General features: G+C 38.9%; 1 protein-coding gene across 5 annotated transcripts in view; it reads right to left on the reverse strand.

Moving 5' to 3' along the window:
• Positions 1-15,383: 15,383 nt before the first annotated feature.
• Positions 15,384-17,700, reverse strand: part of FGF13 (fibroblast growth factor 13) — a 464,013-nt gene continuing 461,696 nt past the window's right edge. For all 5 annotated transcript variants that reach the window (XM_074359695.1, XM_074359697.1, XM_074359694.1 and 2 more), the window contains 2 exons: positions 17,331-17,529; positions 15,384-15,927 (listed from right to left, as the gene is read on the reverse strand). In XM_074359695.1, coding sequence (XP_074215796.1) covers positions 15,791-15,927; positions 17,331-17,529 — 336 coding nt within the window. In that variant the 3' untranslated portion in view covers positions 15,384-15,790. The remainder of the gene's footprint in view (positions 15,928-17,330; positions 17,530-17,700) is intronic.

Below are 17,700 nucleotides of genomic sequence, written 5' to 3' on the forward strand. Positions count from 1 at the left end.
CTGTATTTAACTGGTTTCATAAGATACACTTCCCATTTTGGAGGGTATTCATTTTGATGTATATTACTTTGGCTGATGAACAGAAAGGATATTTTGATCATTTTTTCAGTTATGCCAAGGCTCAGAAATTATACCTATAATAATAACTTACCTGAGTAGACAATATTTCACTCAAAACATTTCCCTCAAAACTATGCCTGATATTTCCCGAAACACTTTCTATGAATGTAGAACATCAATCATTGTTATATGAATAAAGGGTCTCTATAGTCAAGTAAATTTGGGGAGCTATAGATTTAAAAGTTAAATTTGTGCAGTTTCTTTGCCACACAAATTCTCAGCATTTTAAAATAAATTGAATGTGCCTTACTGAACCCCCCAAGCAGACACATACCTGCAGCATTTCATAAGCTTCTTTGATCAAACAAACAAAAATCAAAAACTTTTCCCTGATAGAGAATTTCTTGGAACTTGCTGAAGAAAAACCATTTTGGAAAGTTTTCTTGCAACCATGCTCTATTGTCTTCAATAAGCCTCAGAAAGCTGCGGCCAATCTGGATTGTTTTTTCCTCTGCAAATTCACTTCATTTTCCTGCATGCTTGCTTTCTTGATTATAAAAATTAAAATTTTGTCCAATTTCAATTTTTCCTAGGGAATACAACAATCTTTCCATTTGCAGATTCAGATCTTCCCTTCTTCAGAAATATTTTCCCTCTTGGACCTTGCTTGTTTTGGTTTCTTGGTTTGCTCTGGTTCTTTGCACAAGATCCTGAATGGCCTGCATTTGCCTGATCCCTCGTTCCCATCCTTCCTTCCCTTTTTTATGATCATCTTTTTAACCACAGAACCTCAACATCATTGTAGTGTTGTTCTGATCTTTGTCACTTCTAAAGATTCTAGTTCCTTTGGTGAATTATGATTTTCCTTCTATGTTTTCATTGTTTCACCCAGCTTCCTTTTTATTTTCTCCTTCTCTTAGCCGAAGACTCTCCATAAGTCTCTTTTCTTATACTCACATATTTAATTTCTTATTTTATACTGTCCATTCTTATTACTCATTAAAAACATGTTACCTGAGATTTATTTTTCTTTTCTTCCATAAGTTATTTTTAAAAGGATGCCCTTATGCCTTGAAAGAGGAGAGATCGTCCATGGTTGCTATTTCCACATTTGCAGTGTGTGACAGACACAGCAGATCTGACATCTCAAAGACATTCATAATACCCTTTACATTGCCTTCCTTCATTGTAACGGCAGGATATCTAAAATATCTTTCCAGATTTCTTTGTGGCTGAGTGTGGCCATGTGACACAGTATCTAGCCAAAGAAATACAAGCAAATGTTGCAGGGAGGGAAGGGTAGGGCTTCCTGAAAACTTTATATATGGAGCACACTAAGGTAGCAAGTCCCACTGACACTTCGTGTCTTCCTGCCTGAAATTCAGATGTGGGGCTTGCAGATAAAATAGCCGCCTTGCAGCCATGAGGGAGAAAGCCACACATTAAGGCAAAGCACACACTAAGAAGATAGAAAAAGCTTAGATTTTTCATGACATCCCTGAGTACATCACTGAAATAAATAGACTCATCTTTTTAGACACTGATCATGTTTTTCTCATACACACAGACAAACGTGAGTGGATTTTCCTGTTATACATTTACTTTTTACCAGTTTGCTATTTCAGAGAACGGGTTGACATATATTCAAAATTGCAGTCAGTAATGGAGCAGAGTATGGAGAGGGGGTTGGTGCTTTGGGAAGTCCCAAAAAGAACTTTTCATCTCTCTGTGATATCTTCCTTCTGTTTAGTAAAGCCATTGAGCGATGGGACAGCCTTAGATATTCAGATATCTTTTGGCTTAGCCTCCATTCCAGCTCTGTGATGACTCTGTCTGGCGTCCTTCCCAGGGCTGCTATCAGACGTGCAGCCGTCTGTACAGCTGGCTACCTGCTCCTGGTAGCACTGTGCACCCTGGAGCTTTCCAGGGTAGCTGCTTGTTGATATTATGGCTCTTCATTGGCAAAGGGGCCTCAAGAAGGCTTGTTTCACATCTGCCTTAAGTTTCTTCCTTGCCTACAGCCCTTGCCCATCCAGATGTGGTCATAACTGTTGCATTTTTCTGATGATGTCCGCCACATATAACCATAATTCTCTGATGACTTTTCCAAAGAGAGATAAGACTGGGATTAGCACTTTCCTTCAATATGCTGACATGTTCATAATATTGAGAAGAAATTTCTTGAAATGTCAAGTAGGTGAAAAGCACCTTTAACTGGTTTCCAGAGATAAAATAGATCCCCTGCCATCCTTTTAACTCCTTTGCTTATTCCATAGGCAGACATTTGCAAGGAGGTAAACACTTTTATTCAAGTCCCAACTTACACAGAGTTCCTGAAGCTCACTTTAAACTTCTTATGAACACACATAAACATTTCAGAAGGGAAATTAAATTTCTCAGTTCTAAATACAAATGTCCTGCTAAATGACGCTTGCTACTGAATCTAATGCACCTCAGTCCAATCGGTGAGGTACAGTCTGAAGTGCACTGGTCTGGGACGGACAGGGTCACTTACGAAGTTTGTGATCAAGGTCAAGGGATTTAAATTTCCAATCCTCACCAGTAAGTGTTATTGTCTTTAAAATTTTGGCCATTTTACTGGGTGTGTTTATTGCAATTTCACTGTGGTTGTGATATAAATTATCCAAATGGCTTAACAATGTTGAGCATCATTTCATATACTTATTGGCCATTTTTATGTAGTCTTCAGAGAAATGACTATTCAAATCATGTAATCATTTAAAGTGGGGTATTGTCTTTTTATTGTCAAATTGAAAAACTTATTTATGTATTCTGGTTAATTTCCAGAGTTCTAAAAAAGTTGATGTAGAAATTTTGCCAGTGTTCTCATGGCTTTTATGGAGGAAAATATTTTCATAGGCCCTGACTCTACCATTCCCAAAGGTCTTCCCTAATTATATACTTTTAAGAATCAATCACTGGAATAATTTGGGAACTATATGTCTGCCAAAGGATGCATACCTAGAATACATAACAAACTCATAAAACTCTATGGTAAATTTTTAAAAATCCAGTAGAAAATAGACAAAAGTTGTGAACAGAGATCTCAAAAATAGGATATAATAATGGAAAACTAAAACATGAAAAAATGGTCAATAACATTAGCCACTAGGAAAATGCAATTAAAAATCATATTGATATATGACATGGACCCATCAGAATGGCTAAAATAAAATAAAATATTGACAATACCAAATGCTGGTGAAGATGCAGAGAGATTGGATTGCTATATGTTGATGGTGATAATAACCTAGAATAATAAATACAGCCATGTGGAAAGCAGTTTGTCAGTTTCTTACAAAACTAAGCATGTAATTATCATATGACCCAGCAATCACACTCTTGTGCATTTATTCCAGAGAAATAAAAACTAAATGTCCACAAAAAAATCTTGTATGTGAATGATCATAGCACATGTATTTATAATAGTCCCAAACTGCAAGCAACACAAATGTAGTTCAACAGGTTGATGATGAAACCAACTGTGGCACATCCATTCCAAGGAATACTTTGCAGCAATAAAGAGGAATGCACTATTGATCCATGAAACAACTTGGATGGATCTCAAGGGAATCTGGCTGAGTGGGAAAAGCCAATCTCAAAGTGCTATATTATGTATGATGGCATTCATATAACATTTTTGAAATAATGCAATTATAGACACAGAGAACAAATTAGTGGTTGCCAGCTTTTATGGATGGGGGGGATGACAAAGGAACACTGCGTGGGATCTTAGAGTGATGAAACAGTTCCATATCATGATTATTGTGGTGGTTACATGAATCTATACATATGACACAATTACATGGACCCTCCCACACGAGTGCATTGTAAAGCTGATGAAATCGGGATAAGGTCTGCAGATTGTCAATCTCCTTGTTTTGATACTGTACAGTAGTTATGTAAGTTGCTACCACTGGGGGAACTCGGTAAAGAGCACACAAACTTCTCTATTCTCTTTGCATCTTCCATGAATCTAGAATTATTTCAAGATAAAAATACAAAGAAATCAGTCAGAGAAGACGTGCTTATTTGTACAGCTGTAACGTTTCACTCATCTCCATCCTGATAGCTTTCCTCAAGCGGAGAGAAGGGGTGAGAAAGTGTCAGAGTTAGTAATCAGCCAACTGAAAGAAACCACAGTAAATCCATTTGAGGGAATATAATGGCCGTAAGAAAGGTTCAGAAACATAACCTTCTAGTGGTACCAGAGAGTAAAGAAGAAGGATAATGCAACAACGGAGGAGAACGTGAGAGTATAGGTTTGCTTATTTATGTATTTGTTGTTAAAATTTTACCCTGTAAATGTCTTAATAGTGGATTTCAAAATGATAGTCTCTCTATCTCACTAAGGGAAGTTTTAGATCCAGGGCATTTTCCCACTATGTTTCTATTTTATACTGCAGGGACAATTCTGGTTCTGAGAAAACATAAAATTTTTGATGTGTTCTCACACTAGCAATGCCAGAGAAGAAGGAGCAGATGAGTTTTCCTTAAAAAAAAAAACAAACCCTACAGCCCAACGGACTGAACTGACTCTAGTTCCCTAATTGGTGGCAGAAACCCTACTATTTGCTATGATGTTGCTGTTGTATTAGAATGTGGTCCCGGAACACTGTGTAAGTATTATTCGCATTCCAGTCAATATGGTAATTTATTTGTAGACATTCTACCTTCCTCATTAGACTATATTCTTTTCCAGAACAACGATCATATTTATTTCATCCCCATATTCTGAGCGCCTACATAAGACCTGAATCTTAGTAAGAACCTAATAAATTTTTGATCCATGAATGAGTGTGGCACATGAAATCATCGCTCTTGGAAAATGTTTACTTTGGGGTCCCTAGTCTTGATAATAAGGGTAACGTATTTCATCCTCTTTACCATTTCTGCAATAAGTTTTACTTTCAGGGTTTGAGTTCCAAATATGGTCCAGTGATAGAAAAGCTCTAACTCCAGAGTCAACTTAATCTAAAAATAGACTGGAAATTGCCTAGGTACTATGTTTTGAGGGAAGGACCTCACTCAAATATCTCCCACCAGATACACAGAAGGCCTTAGCCCATTCTGGATGCTATAACACAATGCCACAGACTGGGTGGCTTATCACAACAGAAATTTATTTCTCACAGTTCTGGAGGCTGAAAGTCCAAGATCAGGGTGCCAGGACCATCAGGTGAGGGCCTTCTTCCGGGGCCCAGACTTCTCATTGTATCCTGTGGAGGAAGGAGTGATGGATCTCTGCGAAGTCACTTTTATAAAAGATTAATCTCATTCAGTAGGAGTCCACTCTCATGACCTAAGTCCCTCCTAAAGGCCCCACCTCCTAATACCATTACATTGAGAATTCAGATTTCAGCATCTGAATTTTGGGAAAGACACAAACATTCAGACCACAGCAGCCCTCAATATACTCTCAGTCTGGGATAACTGGAATATCCTTAAACAATGATTCCCACATCCCTCATTTTCCAAATAACAAACCTGAGAGAGAAGTGACTCATCCTATGTCATCGAGCAGGTGCATGAGGCGGCTAGAACCAAAGTGCGCATCTCCCAAACTCTCATTAAATTAAAATCACACGTAGCTTCTTTCTACAATGATATGCATTTCTTTAGGAAACAATGAATGGGAATGATCTGGAGCCTGGACTTAGGGATGCAGTGGGGGATTAGTCATGTATAAAATACAAAAAGGAAACTTGTCAGTATTTCCCAGTGCCCATTTTGAAAATAACTTCCTTGCTGTAATTAGAGCAAGAGAAGAAAAGAACACGTAGTTTGCTCCCTCCAGAGCGTCTAGGAATAAAACCAAGAGGAAATTCCAGAGTAGCATCATTGGTCAGGTCATGGAGGACCTGAAGTTCTGATGAGTAGCAAGTGTTAGACTAACGAAGGGAACTCAGGTGGCTCCGGGAGCTTTCTCAATCACCTGACACAGGAATACTTTGAAAAGATGGAACTCATTGGCTAAATAATCTAAGCTTGAGCTGAAATGATTACTGAAAGGTGAGAAAGTTTAATGTAGTGTGGCTTTTAAATAATAGAAATGTTTTTTTTTCCTTCAAAGACCTTGTTTTTCTGAGCTTGAAGCCGGTAAGAATGATACTAACTTCTGATTTCGGCCAGCTTGGGGGAAAGCCTAATGAGGTCAATTCTTCATTGATGTGGAGAAATAGCCAAGCTTCAGGGGAATGACTATATGGGCTTTGGACATGAATCAGACTTAGCTAGAGGTTAAGATTTGGAGATTCATTAGTTAGTGATGATTAGTGAAAACATGAGATCAGGGAGCACTTTGAGGGGATGGAACAGTGGAAGGGCAGAAGATTAAAGAGTCAGCCATGTGGGGCATCTCCAGCTACCAGCAAAGGACCTAGAATTTTCAAAAGCTATCTGAGAAAGAAGAACAAAGTGGAAGGAATTGTTACCAGACTTCAAGACCTACTACAGAGTTACAGTAATTTAGACCACGTAGTACTGGCGTAAGAATCGATAAATATCCCAGTAGGACAGAAGAGAGAGTCTAGAAATAGACTCACACATATGTGATTATTTGATTTCTGTCAAAGACACCAAAGGAACCTAATGTGGAAAGAAAAGTCTTTTCAACCAGTGGGACTGGATATTCACATTTAAAAAATTAACCTCAACTAGTACCTTACCCCATACACAAAAATTAATTTGAGCTGGATCATAGAGGTAAACACAAAAGTTAACAATAAGACACAAAAATCAATAATAAAAGAAATAAATGGATAAATTAGACTTCATCAAAATTAAAATTTCTGCTCACGAAAAGACACCATGAAGAAAATCAATACAAATGCCATGAACTGGAAGGGAATATTCACAAGGCATATATCTGACAAAGAACTGGTATCTGGGTTATATAAAGAATTCCTACAGATTAATGATAAAAAGACAGTGTTTGTGCTCTACACTGGAAATTGACACAACATTGTAAACTGACTACAACTCAATAAAATAAAATTTAAAAAAAGACAATGTGATATAAGTGGGCAAATCATGGGAGCAGAGAAGTCACCAAGGAAGATACACAAATGGCCAATAAACACCTGAAAATGTGCTTGATATCATTAATCACCAGGGAAATGCAGATTAAAGCCCAGTGTGATACCACCACACACATACCAGAATGGCTACAGTTAAAAAGACTGGATCGACCAAATGTTGACGAGGATTTGAAGCAACTGGAACTTTTGTATGTTGTTGTGAAAAACAGTACTACTTTGAAAAAAGGTCTGACAGGCTCATAAAATGAACCATATACGAACTCTAGGACATAGAAAATCCCCTCTTCAGTATTTATCTAAGACAAATGAGAGTATATGTCCACAAAAACCTGCATAAAACTGTTTATAGTAGCTCTCTTCAAAACAGTCCTAATTTGGAAACAGCCCAGGTGTTGTCAACTGGAAAATGGATAAGCAAACTGTGGATAATATTCGTTTTATGCAACACTACTCAGCAAGAAAAAGGGATGGAATACTGATAATACATGACAACATGGATGGATCTCAAAAATATTTACCTGAGCAAAAGAAGCCTTATATAAAAAGCACATAAGCATGATAATATTTGTAATAAGTTCTAAAACAGGAACAAGTCATCTAAGGTGAAAAAAATTGGACCACTGGGAATTTTGGAAACTTCATTCACAGGGAATTGCCTGTGGGTGGCGGGTGGGTATTGACTTGGAAGGAGCATAAGGAAACTTGCTGAGGTGATGGAAACACTCTGTATTATAGGGGTTTGGGTTCCATGGTGTATGCATTTGTCAAAACAAATTAAGTGACACACTTAAAAGGTTTGTACATTATATTATATGAAAATTTTAACCCTTTCTCCCAAAGAAGTATACAAATACTGTGTGTGTGTGTGTGTGTGTGTGTGTGCGCGTGCACAGCACGCATGGGGAGTGGGTATGGAGAAGGAAGGAGAGATGTTATTTTAAATAATTTTGGAAACCTGAAAATTCCAAATAAACTTTATTCACAGGGAATAATCATTGAAGTGCACAGTTTAGATAGAAAGAATTTACTAGAAGAAAGTTTTCCTTTCATTATCTTGCTGCTTCTTTTCTTCTTCTATGTGATTGTACTGGTCAAACAACCCATAATGCTTGACAAATTCTTTTTAGAGCAGGCAAAGAACAATTTGTTCAATAGATGAGAAGGGGGAATTAGTAAGACTGATTGACTCCAGTCTAATAAGCAAGGCTGTGAATCATACTTTGCTCATAGACCATTATCTTTGATTTTGTCTACTGAAGAGAGTCATCTACTCATTGGCTTTCTACGAAACACATAGAGCAACTAGGTTTCAAAAACACTCCAGACCTAGGTGGCTCACAGTCTTCTTCCAGTGAGACATAATGGAATGAAACACTGTGGGGAGGTTATCCGTCTCCCAAGTGTCACTTCCATCACAAGGTCTCTGTCTCCTAGTGTCCAGCTACACGAGGCTAATTAATGTTTTCTGGACACTGTTATCTAATGGCTCTGTGCTTCGTTTATAGTGTTTTTCTTTTTTGTCCTAGAGTCATCTATACTACGTTTCTAGCTGCTGAATTCCTACTCATCTTTTAAGACTCAGCTCAAAGATTAACTCCTCTTCGAAACGTCTTCAATTTCCTTAAGCAATTTTCTTCCTCCGTTATGTTCTCTTGGCACCTTGACTGGGTTTTATATTAAAGGGAAAACTGTAGTACTGCCAGCCTTCGAGAATGAATTCATCCTGGTCTTGTGATTTTTAAAGGAGAAAAAAACACTTGGGTTGTAATCATCCAGTTTGTACAAGGATATCAGTGATGGAGAGGTTTCCATAGACGAAGAATGCAAAACTGAGTCGTTATTGCCAATTGGAGTCCACTTTATTAATAAGGAAAGAAAATTTCTGTTGCTAAAACCCCTAATATCTCTTTTTCTGCAAGACTGACTCAGTCTCAATTCATTTGTCCTCAGCTGCGTGCCACGCTGCATCGACAGCTTATAAAGTAATAAATATCACCGAGCCAACAAGCTGAGCAATTGATTCAAAGGAGCCGAGCTTTTACTCAATCATCGCCCTTGTACATTTCTCTTACTCTAGTCGTTAACTTTACAAAATTGGAAACAAATCATTTTAAGAGTGCACACAATTATTTAGAGGACAGATTGTGCAGACATGCTAACATGTTGTGGGACAAACCTGGGGCATCCACCTTAGTGTACATTAGTGTCATAGCTGGCAGGACAGCTTCAGAAGCCAGGGTGCCCTGGCTTTTTAATTTCTTTTTAATCTTACTTTATTCTTCCTAGTATTCTTTTTGATATGTAGTTGACATATGATATTATGTTAGTTTCAGGTGTACAACATAGTGATTTGAAATTTTTATACATAATAAAATGATGGCCATGATAAGTCTAGTTACCATCTATCCCTATTCACAACTATTAAAGTATTATTGGCTATATTCTTTATATATGCTATGTAATATCCCTGCTGTGTATTATATCTTTGTGACACTTATTTTATAACTGGAATTGTACCACTTAATCCCCTACATCTATTTTGCCTAACACCTCACCCCTCTGGCGACCAGTTTGCTCTCTGAGTCTGCTTCTGTTTAATTTGTTTTTTAGCTTCCATATCTATGTGAATTCATGTGATATCTTTCTCTGTCTGACTTATTTCACTTAGCATAATACCCTGTAGATCAATCCTTTTGTCACAAATGGCAAGATTTCATTCTTTTTCATGGCTGAGTAATATTCTGTTTATATCTATATCTATATCTATATCTCACATCTTCTTTATCCATTCATCTATTGATGGGCACTTGAGTTGCTTCCATATCTTGGCTATTTTAAATAATGCCACGATGAACATAGGGGTGCATAGATCCTTTCAAATTAGTGTTTTCATATTGTTTAGATAAATACCTAGAAGTGGGATAGCTGGTAGTTTTAGTCTTACTTTTTTTTTTTTTTTTTTTTGAGGCATCTCCATACTGTCTTCCATAATGGCTGCACCAATTTACATTTCCACCAACAGTGTATGAGGATTCACTTTTCCCACATCCTTGCCAATACTTACTTCTAGTCTTTTTGATAATAGCTATTCTGACAGGTGTGAAGTGATATCTCACTGTGGTTTTGATTTGCATTTCCCTAATAATTAGTGACGTCGAGCATCTTTCCATGTACCTGTTGGCCATCTGTGTGTTTTGAACCTTGGCTCTTTAAACTTGGCTGTCCCAGTCTCCCTACTGAATAGGCATATGTCATCCTTCCAGAGGAACAGAGCGTCTCTGAGAACTTTAGGAGGCACATCTATGTGTGTGTGCATGTGTGAGGTGACTGCTGGGAGACTGATAGAAAGGCAGAGTGTGTGAAGCAAAAATCAACAGAAAAGGAGAGATTGGACTGATGCTTGATAAGTTTACAACCCTGCTACTGAAAACCATCCATGCTGTGTGTTCTAGAAAGACTTCCTGCATGATGACCAAATTGCAGCTCTTACAAATTTCTTCCAGAATGCTAACATAATACATTAAGACTTCTTAAACCTCTATCATTCATGTGACCCCTTCCTGATTTTCTTTGTATCAAGTACTTGGGTTTTCTACTTAAATTACTTAGAAAGGAAACTTTTTATCACTGGTAAATGAAAAACTGGTATCTTTTGTCAAAGAAATAAATACAACAAGCACATACACACACAGAAAAAGAGAATGCTCACATGGAAATGGAAACATTCCCCAAATGATGGCATGTACTTTTCTGTATTTTTTTTTACTGCAGTGTGATAAAGAAAATACCAGACATGTGCACTCATGTGATATTAGCAAAGGGGCTGACTGATTTGGCATAGATTATTGTTCTCTGTGCAACAAATTCAAACTAACCTCTAAAAAAGCAGCACAATATTTAGAGATTAAAAAGGTCCAGGATGTGATGGTCCATGAAAGAATAGCACCCAAATAGCTACGTCTGTAAGTCTAGATTTTTCTCTTTCTTTCTCATTTAGAGCTAAAGAGCAGCCCGGAGTTTGAGGCAGGTCCTGTTGAGTGTACCATAGCTTGTGACTTGCTCACTCGTTAGGGGAAGGGGCGCGCCCAAGGTGAGAGAATGAGCTAGCATGGCGGCTGGTTTTCATCCCAGGATAGCTGAATGCATCAAGCCAAACCCTGGGACCACATCTTGGCATAGAGTGATGAAAAGTATGAAAAGTTGTCATGGGCGATATGGTTAATAATTGGGGGCCCTAGCTAGAGTTCTTCCCTTGGTTTTGGGATTGAAAGTCATCATCCATATGCCACTGCTGTATCCCTGTACGGATTTGGTACTGAAGTGGGGTGTTGCTATAATTGTGACCTAAAGTGTGGCCAATGGCTTTGACTAAAAGTTGGAAGAATCTTGGGAAGCATGACAGGAGAAGGCTAGATTTTCTTGAAAAGACTGTGGGTAGAAATACAGATGTGCCACTGAGGGCATACTTCATTTTAACCCATGAACGACATGCCTCAGCTAACTGAGGCTTCTAAGGCACATTTGAATGACATTCAAAATGGTTATGAGTCCTGATTCTGCTGCCCCTTCTCTGCAGATTGGTTATATTCAGCTGGTGCAGATGAAGAATTGATCCTGTTAGATGTTCCTTTCTCCTATGTGTTTGCTTGGGCAGTGGGTGCTTGGAAAATTCAGAAACGTGTAGCTGGCTCCTTTGAAAAGCTGTTCAGTGAACTTGACTGGCTTAGGACTGGGACGATGTGCCGGGGAGGGAGGTGACAGATCCCTCCCCACCTCAGTCCTTTAAAGATTCCGTGGGAACGAGCACATGTTCTCTCCAGGTACAAGTGCAACTCCTGGAGGAAAATGCTGGCATTTGTTTTTCTTTTAAAGAACTGCAAGTAGCTTGAGGAAAATGGGTATTGTTGTTGCTTTTCCATATGGTCCCCCAGGCTCAGTACAACACGAGGATGCACAGAGAATGTGACAACCTGAGACCGAGCAGACGTTTCAAACTGTGGTGGGCACTCGATTCGGCAGGTTCTCAGGCCAAGCCTAAAATCCTGGGAACAGACCAAACTCCACAGATGATGCTGGAGCCCACCAAAGGCCTAGGACCACCACTGTCCCGCAGGGTTAACATGGCTCTGTGAAACTATGGCTTCGTGGCCAAGTAAGTTTGTTCATCCCACCACTTCTTAAAGTTAAGCCGGCTTCCTTAACACAAGACTTGCTAGAATTCAATGTGTTAGTGTGTTTGGTTTTTTGGGGGGGGTAGGTAATTAAGCTTATTATTAATTAATTAATTAATTAATTATTTAATGGAGGTACTGGGGATTGAACCTAGGACCTCGTGCACGCTAAGCACATGCTCTGCCACTGAGCTATACCCTCCCCCATCTAGAAGTCAATGTGTTAATGCACACTTTGAATCCCAAAGAAGGGAAGAGTGTATGCCAGTGGTTCTCAAAGTGTGGTTCCAACATAAAATAGATAAATAAGAAGGACCTACTGTGTAGCACAGGGAACTATATTCAATATCTTGTTATAAACTATAATGGAAAGAATTAAAAAAAGAATATATATATACATTTATATATATGTAACTGAATCACTTTGCTGTACACCTGAAACTAACACAATATTGTAAATCAGCAATACTCTCAAAAACATGAAAGTGTGTTTCCCCAGGACCAGCGGCCTCAGCATCACCTGGGAATGTCAACATCCAAAGTCTTGAGCCCACCCAAGACCTACTCAGTCATAAACTCGGGAGGTGGGGTCCAGCAATCTGAGTCTTACAAGCCCTCTAGGTGTTTCTATTGTGTACAAAGATCTGAGAGCCAAGTGTTTGCAGTGTTTTCCGAAACTATTATTTCATCAAACGTGGTAGCACTAATATTTTCTACCATGAGAAATGTTACTGAAGTGTGTGTGTGTGTGTGTGTGTGTGTATGTGTGTGTAAAATGGAGACGTATGAAAGTATCACTGCTTGTAGGGAGGTATCCTGGAGGACAATTTAATTATTGATTTATTTAAATACCACCTTCTGTTAAAAACCACTTGAGGCAGCTCAGAGAGAATACTGGGACTAAAGGATTATCCCTGGGTATTTCGGCCACGTATTATTTATGCCAGGCTTCCTTGAGACACCAATGTACTGATTTGTTTGTTACCAGCAGACCTAAGCTATTCCTGAACACTGAAAAAGCAAAAGCAGCAAGCAAACTAGTCAATAACTAAACCTTTAAGTCCTTGGAGCAAGCCTGAGACAATGCACTACTTTTCTCTATGGACTGAAAATCAGTAAGACTTAATAGGCGGCAGGGTTGACTGAGTCTACTTCTGGTACATGGTACCCAGGCTCCTGTCCAAGCTAGGCAGCCTCACTTCATGAAGTTGGACTTCAGAGCTCTGGCAGGATGAGGTCTTAAGACGGGATCACAAGGTGACTGAACTGGGCCGGGTTGGGCCGGGCTGGGCTGGGCTGGGCTGGTCTAGGAGCACCTCCAACTGAACCTGGCCCAAACACCTTAGGAGCGGGCTGCCTCCCCTTTGTACCAAAGCATTCTGCTTGGGGGCCCAGTAACTTTATCTGATGGATGCCCTGAAAAGTGCCAGCTACGTTTCACCTGTTCCTTCACTCTTACCTTCCTACATCGACTATTCCCGAAGCATCACCGCCAGGCAATGGCAGCTTTGGGGAGCCAGTGAAAAGTTATCAACATTAAAAATGTTTAGGTTTTAGGAAACAAACTTATGGTTACCAAAGGGGAATATGGATGGGGGAGGGATAAATAAGGAGTTTGGAATAAGCAGATACAAACTATTATACATAAAATAGCTAAACAACAAGGTCCTAGCGTATAACACAGGGAACTATACTCAATATCCCATAATAACCCATAATAGAAAAGAATATGTATGTATAAACGTAACGGAATGACTTTGCTGTACACCAGAAACTAACACAATATTGTAAATCAACTGTAATTCAACAAACATTTTTTTAAATGTTTATGTTTTCCTTCAGTTCTCAGAAGTGGAAAGGGCATTAGATACTTAGTCCTGTGCCTTCCCCCTACCAAGAGAACTGAGCAACAGAGAGGGGGAACCGACAGTGTGAATGGCAGGGACAGTACCAGAACGTAGGTCTTATTTGTACAGTTCATCATTGAATGGGGATGAGAACTCTTCTGTTCCAATCTGAAGTCCAAATACAATAACTAGTACAATAACTACACTTTCAAGAGTGCCCATGTGAATATGAATCTCTAGACTGCAGATTATCAGAGGGCAGTGAACTGATGCACGTAATTCAGTGTTTAACTCCAGTTTCTATGACAGTTCGTGGCACACAAGGGACACTCAATAAATACATGTTGAAGGATTCTTCTTTGAATGAATATAAAGAGTTTATTCGGTGCGTATCTGGGTATACAACAACAAATATTAAACAACTTTTTTTTTTTTTTTACTTTTTTGTGCACAGGACAGAAAACTGCCTGTACATGCTATGTCCACTTTTGGAACACAGATTTTAACAATTATTAATGCACAAAATCTTACATATCATGCAACTCTATGCCAAGATTCCAACTTTCTTCCATGCAACAGATATGAAGATCTAAATGGAAACCTAGCTAAGTCTTAAACACTTTTCCAGAAGCAGGTATAAGTATATGTTGTTTAGGGGTAACCAGTCTTAACATTTCCTCATACACAATATTCACGTGCCAAATACAATGACAGGAGAACTCATACATATACAGGTAAGACGTCTCTTATTTTAACAACACGAAAGACAACACAGTTCCACAGTTCCTGTCGTTACACAAGAAGCCACAACAATAGTTTAACATGATAACACAAATGGAATTAAGAGAAATCTACACTTGAGGATGATTTTATTTTAAGGAACCTTTACTGACGGGGGTTGACAACACAACTCCATTTCTACGCACAAAGTACAGCACAAGAACTTGACCAGAGTACTACAAATCTACAAGAAAAAAAAAATCGGTAAAATCACAAGAACACTGTTACCTTGAGCCTGAGATGCCAATTCAGCTTCAACCCTGAATTTGGTTGAGTTGGATTAAGAGACACAGAGTCAATAGAACCATTGAATTTCAGAAATCATAAAGTTGCGCTATACCAAAGTAAAGAATACGTTTGAGTCAAGCATAGATAGAAAACATTAAGCCAAGAAAACAACACAGTTCACATAATTTTGTTTGCCCCTACAAAACATTTAAGCAGTTAATTTTGTTCTGTTTAGGTTTTTTTTTTTTTTCGTTTGTTTATTTTTGAAGAACAGTGTGGTCTTTTAAATTTTCTTGGTTGGAGAGCAAATTTTTATCAGCATTAGTGCTGTGAACTGTTTTTGGTTCGTCTTCCCCAAAGCATAGGTGAGAGCATGAGAAAATTGAGCAGTCCTTCCCCCAGACTTAGTTCACTTGATAATGCTTGGCTTTTTTTTTTTTTTTTTTTTTTTTTGCACAAGCTCAATCTAAATTATGGGGCTTTATGAGAAGAAGGTTTAATGGCAGATAGAATAGTGAATCTGCCTGTTTGTTTGGTAAACGTCATCGACAAATTTGAACTTTGGGGTGAAGGACTGCTAGAAGGAGTCAACAGCACCTGGAGGTAAGGTTCTGTTACAGAGCCCTTGTTTTGCCCTCACTGGCTACGTTGATTCATTGTGGCTCATGGATTTGCCTCCGTTCAGCACGCCAGAGACGCTTCTGCTCTTGGTTGGGGTCCCGCTTCCAGACCGGGAGAGCTCCGTGAGATCGTGCAGCGACGGCTCCTTGTACATGGCCACTGCAAAGCACAGACAGGTGGTGTGAAAGGCCTCTGAATGGGCACGGCACACTGGTCCTCAACTTGTCCTCTGCTTACTGGGCTTCCGTGCTTGAGGCCAAACATGAAAAATGCTGCTTTCAAGGGCCCAGGAGAGAGCGGACTGGACCAGATTAAGCCAAATCCAGTCTTGATACAGTAGTGTGTAAAGAATTCTAAGGCCTAATTTCCATCACTTATGGTTATATATATGAGAGGACTGATGAAAAATGCATTTCATAAAGCTCTTAGATGTGTATAACTGAATCACTATGCTCTACATCGGAAAGTAACACAACATCGTAAATCGACTATACTTCAATAAAAATAATAAATGAATAAAATAAAATAAAGCTCTTAGAAATTTATATATGATGAACAGCATGCAGGGCGAGCCAAATATGAAAATTTAAGACATTTTTTAACACTGATTTCTCTCCTACTTTAAGATGAAACTCTCCAAGAGTCTAAGAATTAGCATAATTCTTAGTGCTAATCAATGGTAAATATTGTGCTGTAAAAAACAGTCCTAGCTTACACTTATGGAGTACTTACCACACGCCAGATACAGTTGTAGGAACTTCACTTGCATTATCTCATTGGATCCCCATAAGAATCCTATGACGCAGGTACTTTTATCCATATTTTACAGATAGGGGACTGGAGGCACCCACAGGTCAATACTCTGCCCAAGACCATCCGGTGAGTAAAGGGGGAAGCTGGGATTTGAATCCAAGTGATCCGGCTCCAGCAAATGTGTAGTTAACAGTGCTATGTCGTTTTGCCTGGGCAATCTGCCCCTGCTCTAAACCCCTATTCTAACCTCAGGCCGGCTTGCTCTGCTCCACCTGTATTTTCTAACCATCCTCCACCATATCTCACTACTTCCAACATCCCTATCTCTTGCAGCCCATCTCTACCCCTTCCCCTTTCTAATTTGCTTCTAACCCACTAATAATGACCAGAAAACCAAACCTATGAATGGAAATTGTTGGGACAATACCGTTGGATCCTTAGAGAGGGTCCAAGGAGTCTTCTGATAAGTGTTAAGTGTGCACACATTTTCGCACCTGTGTTTCGGCCTGGGGACCATTTTGGCATCATTTGGGGTTCTTGGCTGTCCTGAGTTAGCAATTAAGCTACTTCCATACAAGGAAGGTGTTATCACATGTAGATGTACTATGGAAAAATTAAAATCAGGAGAGTAGATGCTGCTGTCAATGCTTTAATGTCTTGTAAGTGTAAAATGTTACTGAATTTTTGTATAAATGCCTTAATATGGAAGAATTATGTTCCACTTTCAAAAGCGTGATATAGGATTGATTTAACTACCAATACTCATTTGAGCCACATATCAAGTTATATGTGGTATAATATCAAGTTACCTTTCAGTGGCTTGGGCAGAAAGTGGGCTGCAGGCTTGTTCTTCTTCACATGGTTTCCTTTCATGATCTCTCCTTCTTTGTTCAGACCCAGATACCACCCTCGGCCTGACTGCTGCTGACGGTACATCATCGATGAATATGTCACGTAATAATTTTCAAACACCGATTCTTTGAATTTGCACTCAGGTGTGAAATGTTCCTACAAGAAAAGTAAATAAACAAAAGCTCAACATTTATAGCTGTGAATTTCACGGAGGACCATGTGGTATTGCCCTTCAGGAGTTAAGGACATACTTTGTTAAAGTTTGTTATGACCAGTGTTCTATTTTAATAGCATAAACCAAGACTACATGTAACATTTCATGTGACG

Source organism: Camelus bactrianus, chromosome X (assembly GCF_048773025.1).
Source record: "Camelus bactrianus isolate YW-2024 breed Bactrian camel chromosome X, ASM4877302v1, whole genome shotgun sequence".
Classification (NCBI taxonomy): Eukaryota; Metazoa; Chordata; class Mammalia; order Artiodactyla; family Camelidae; genus Camelus; species Camelus bactrianus.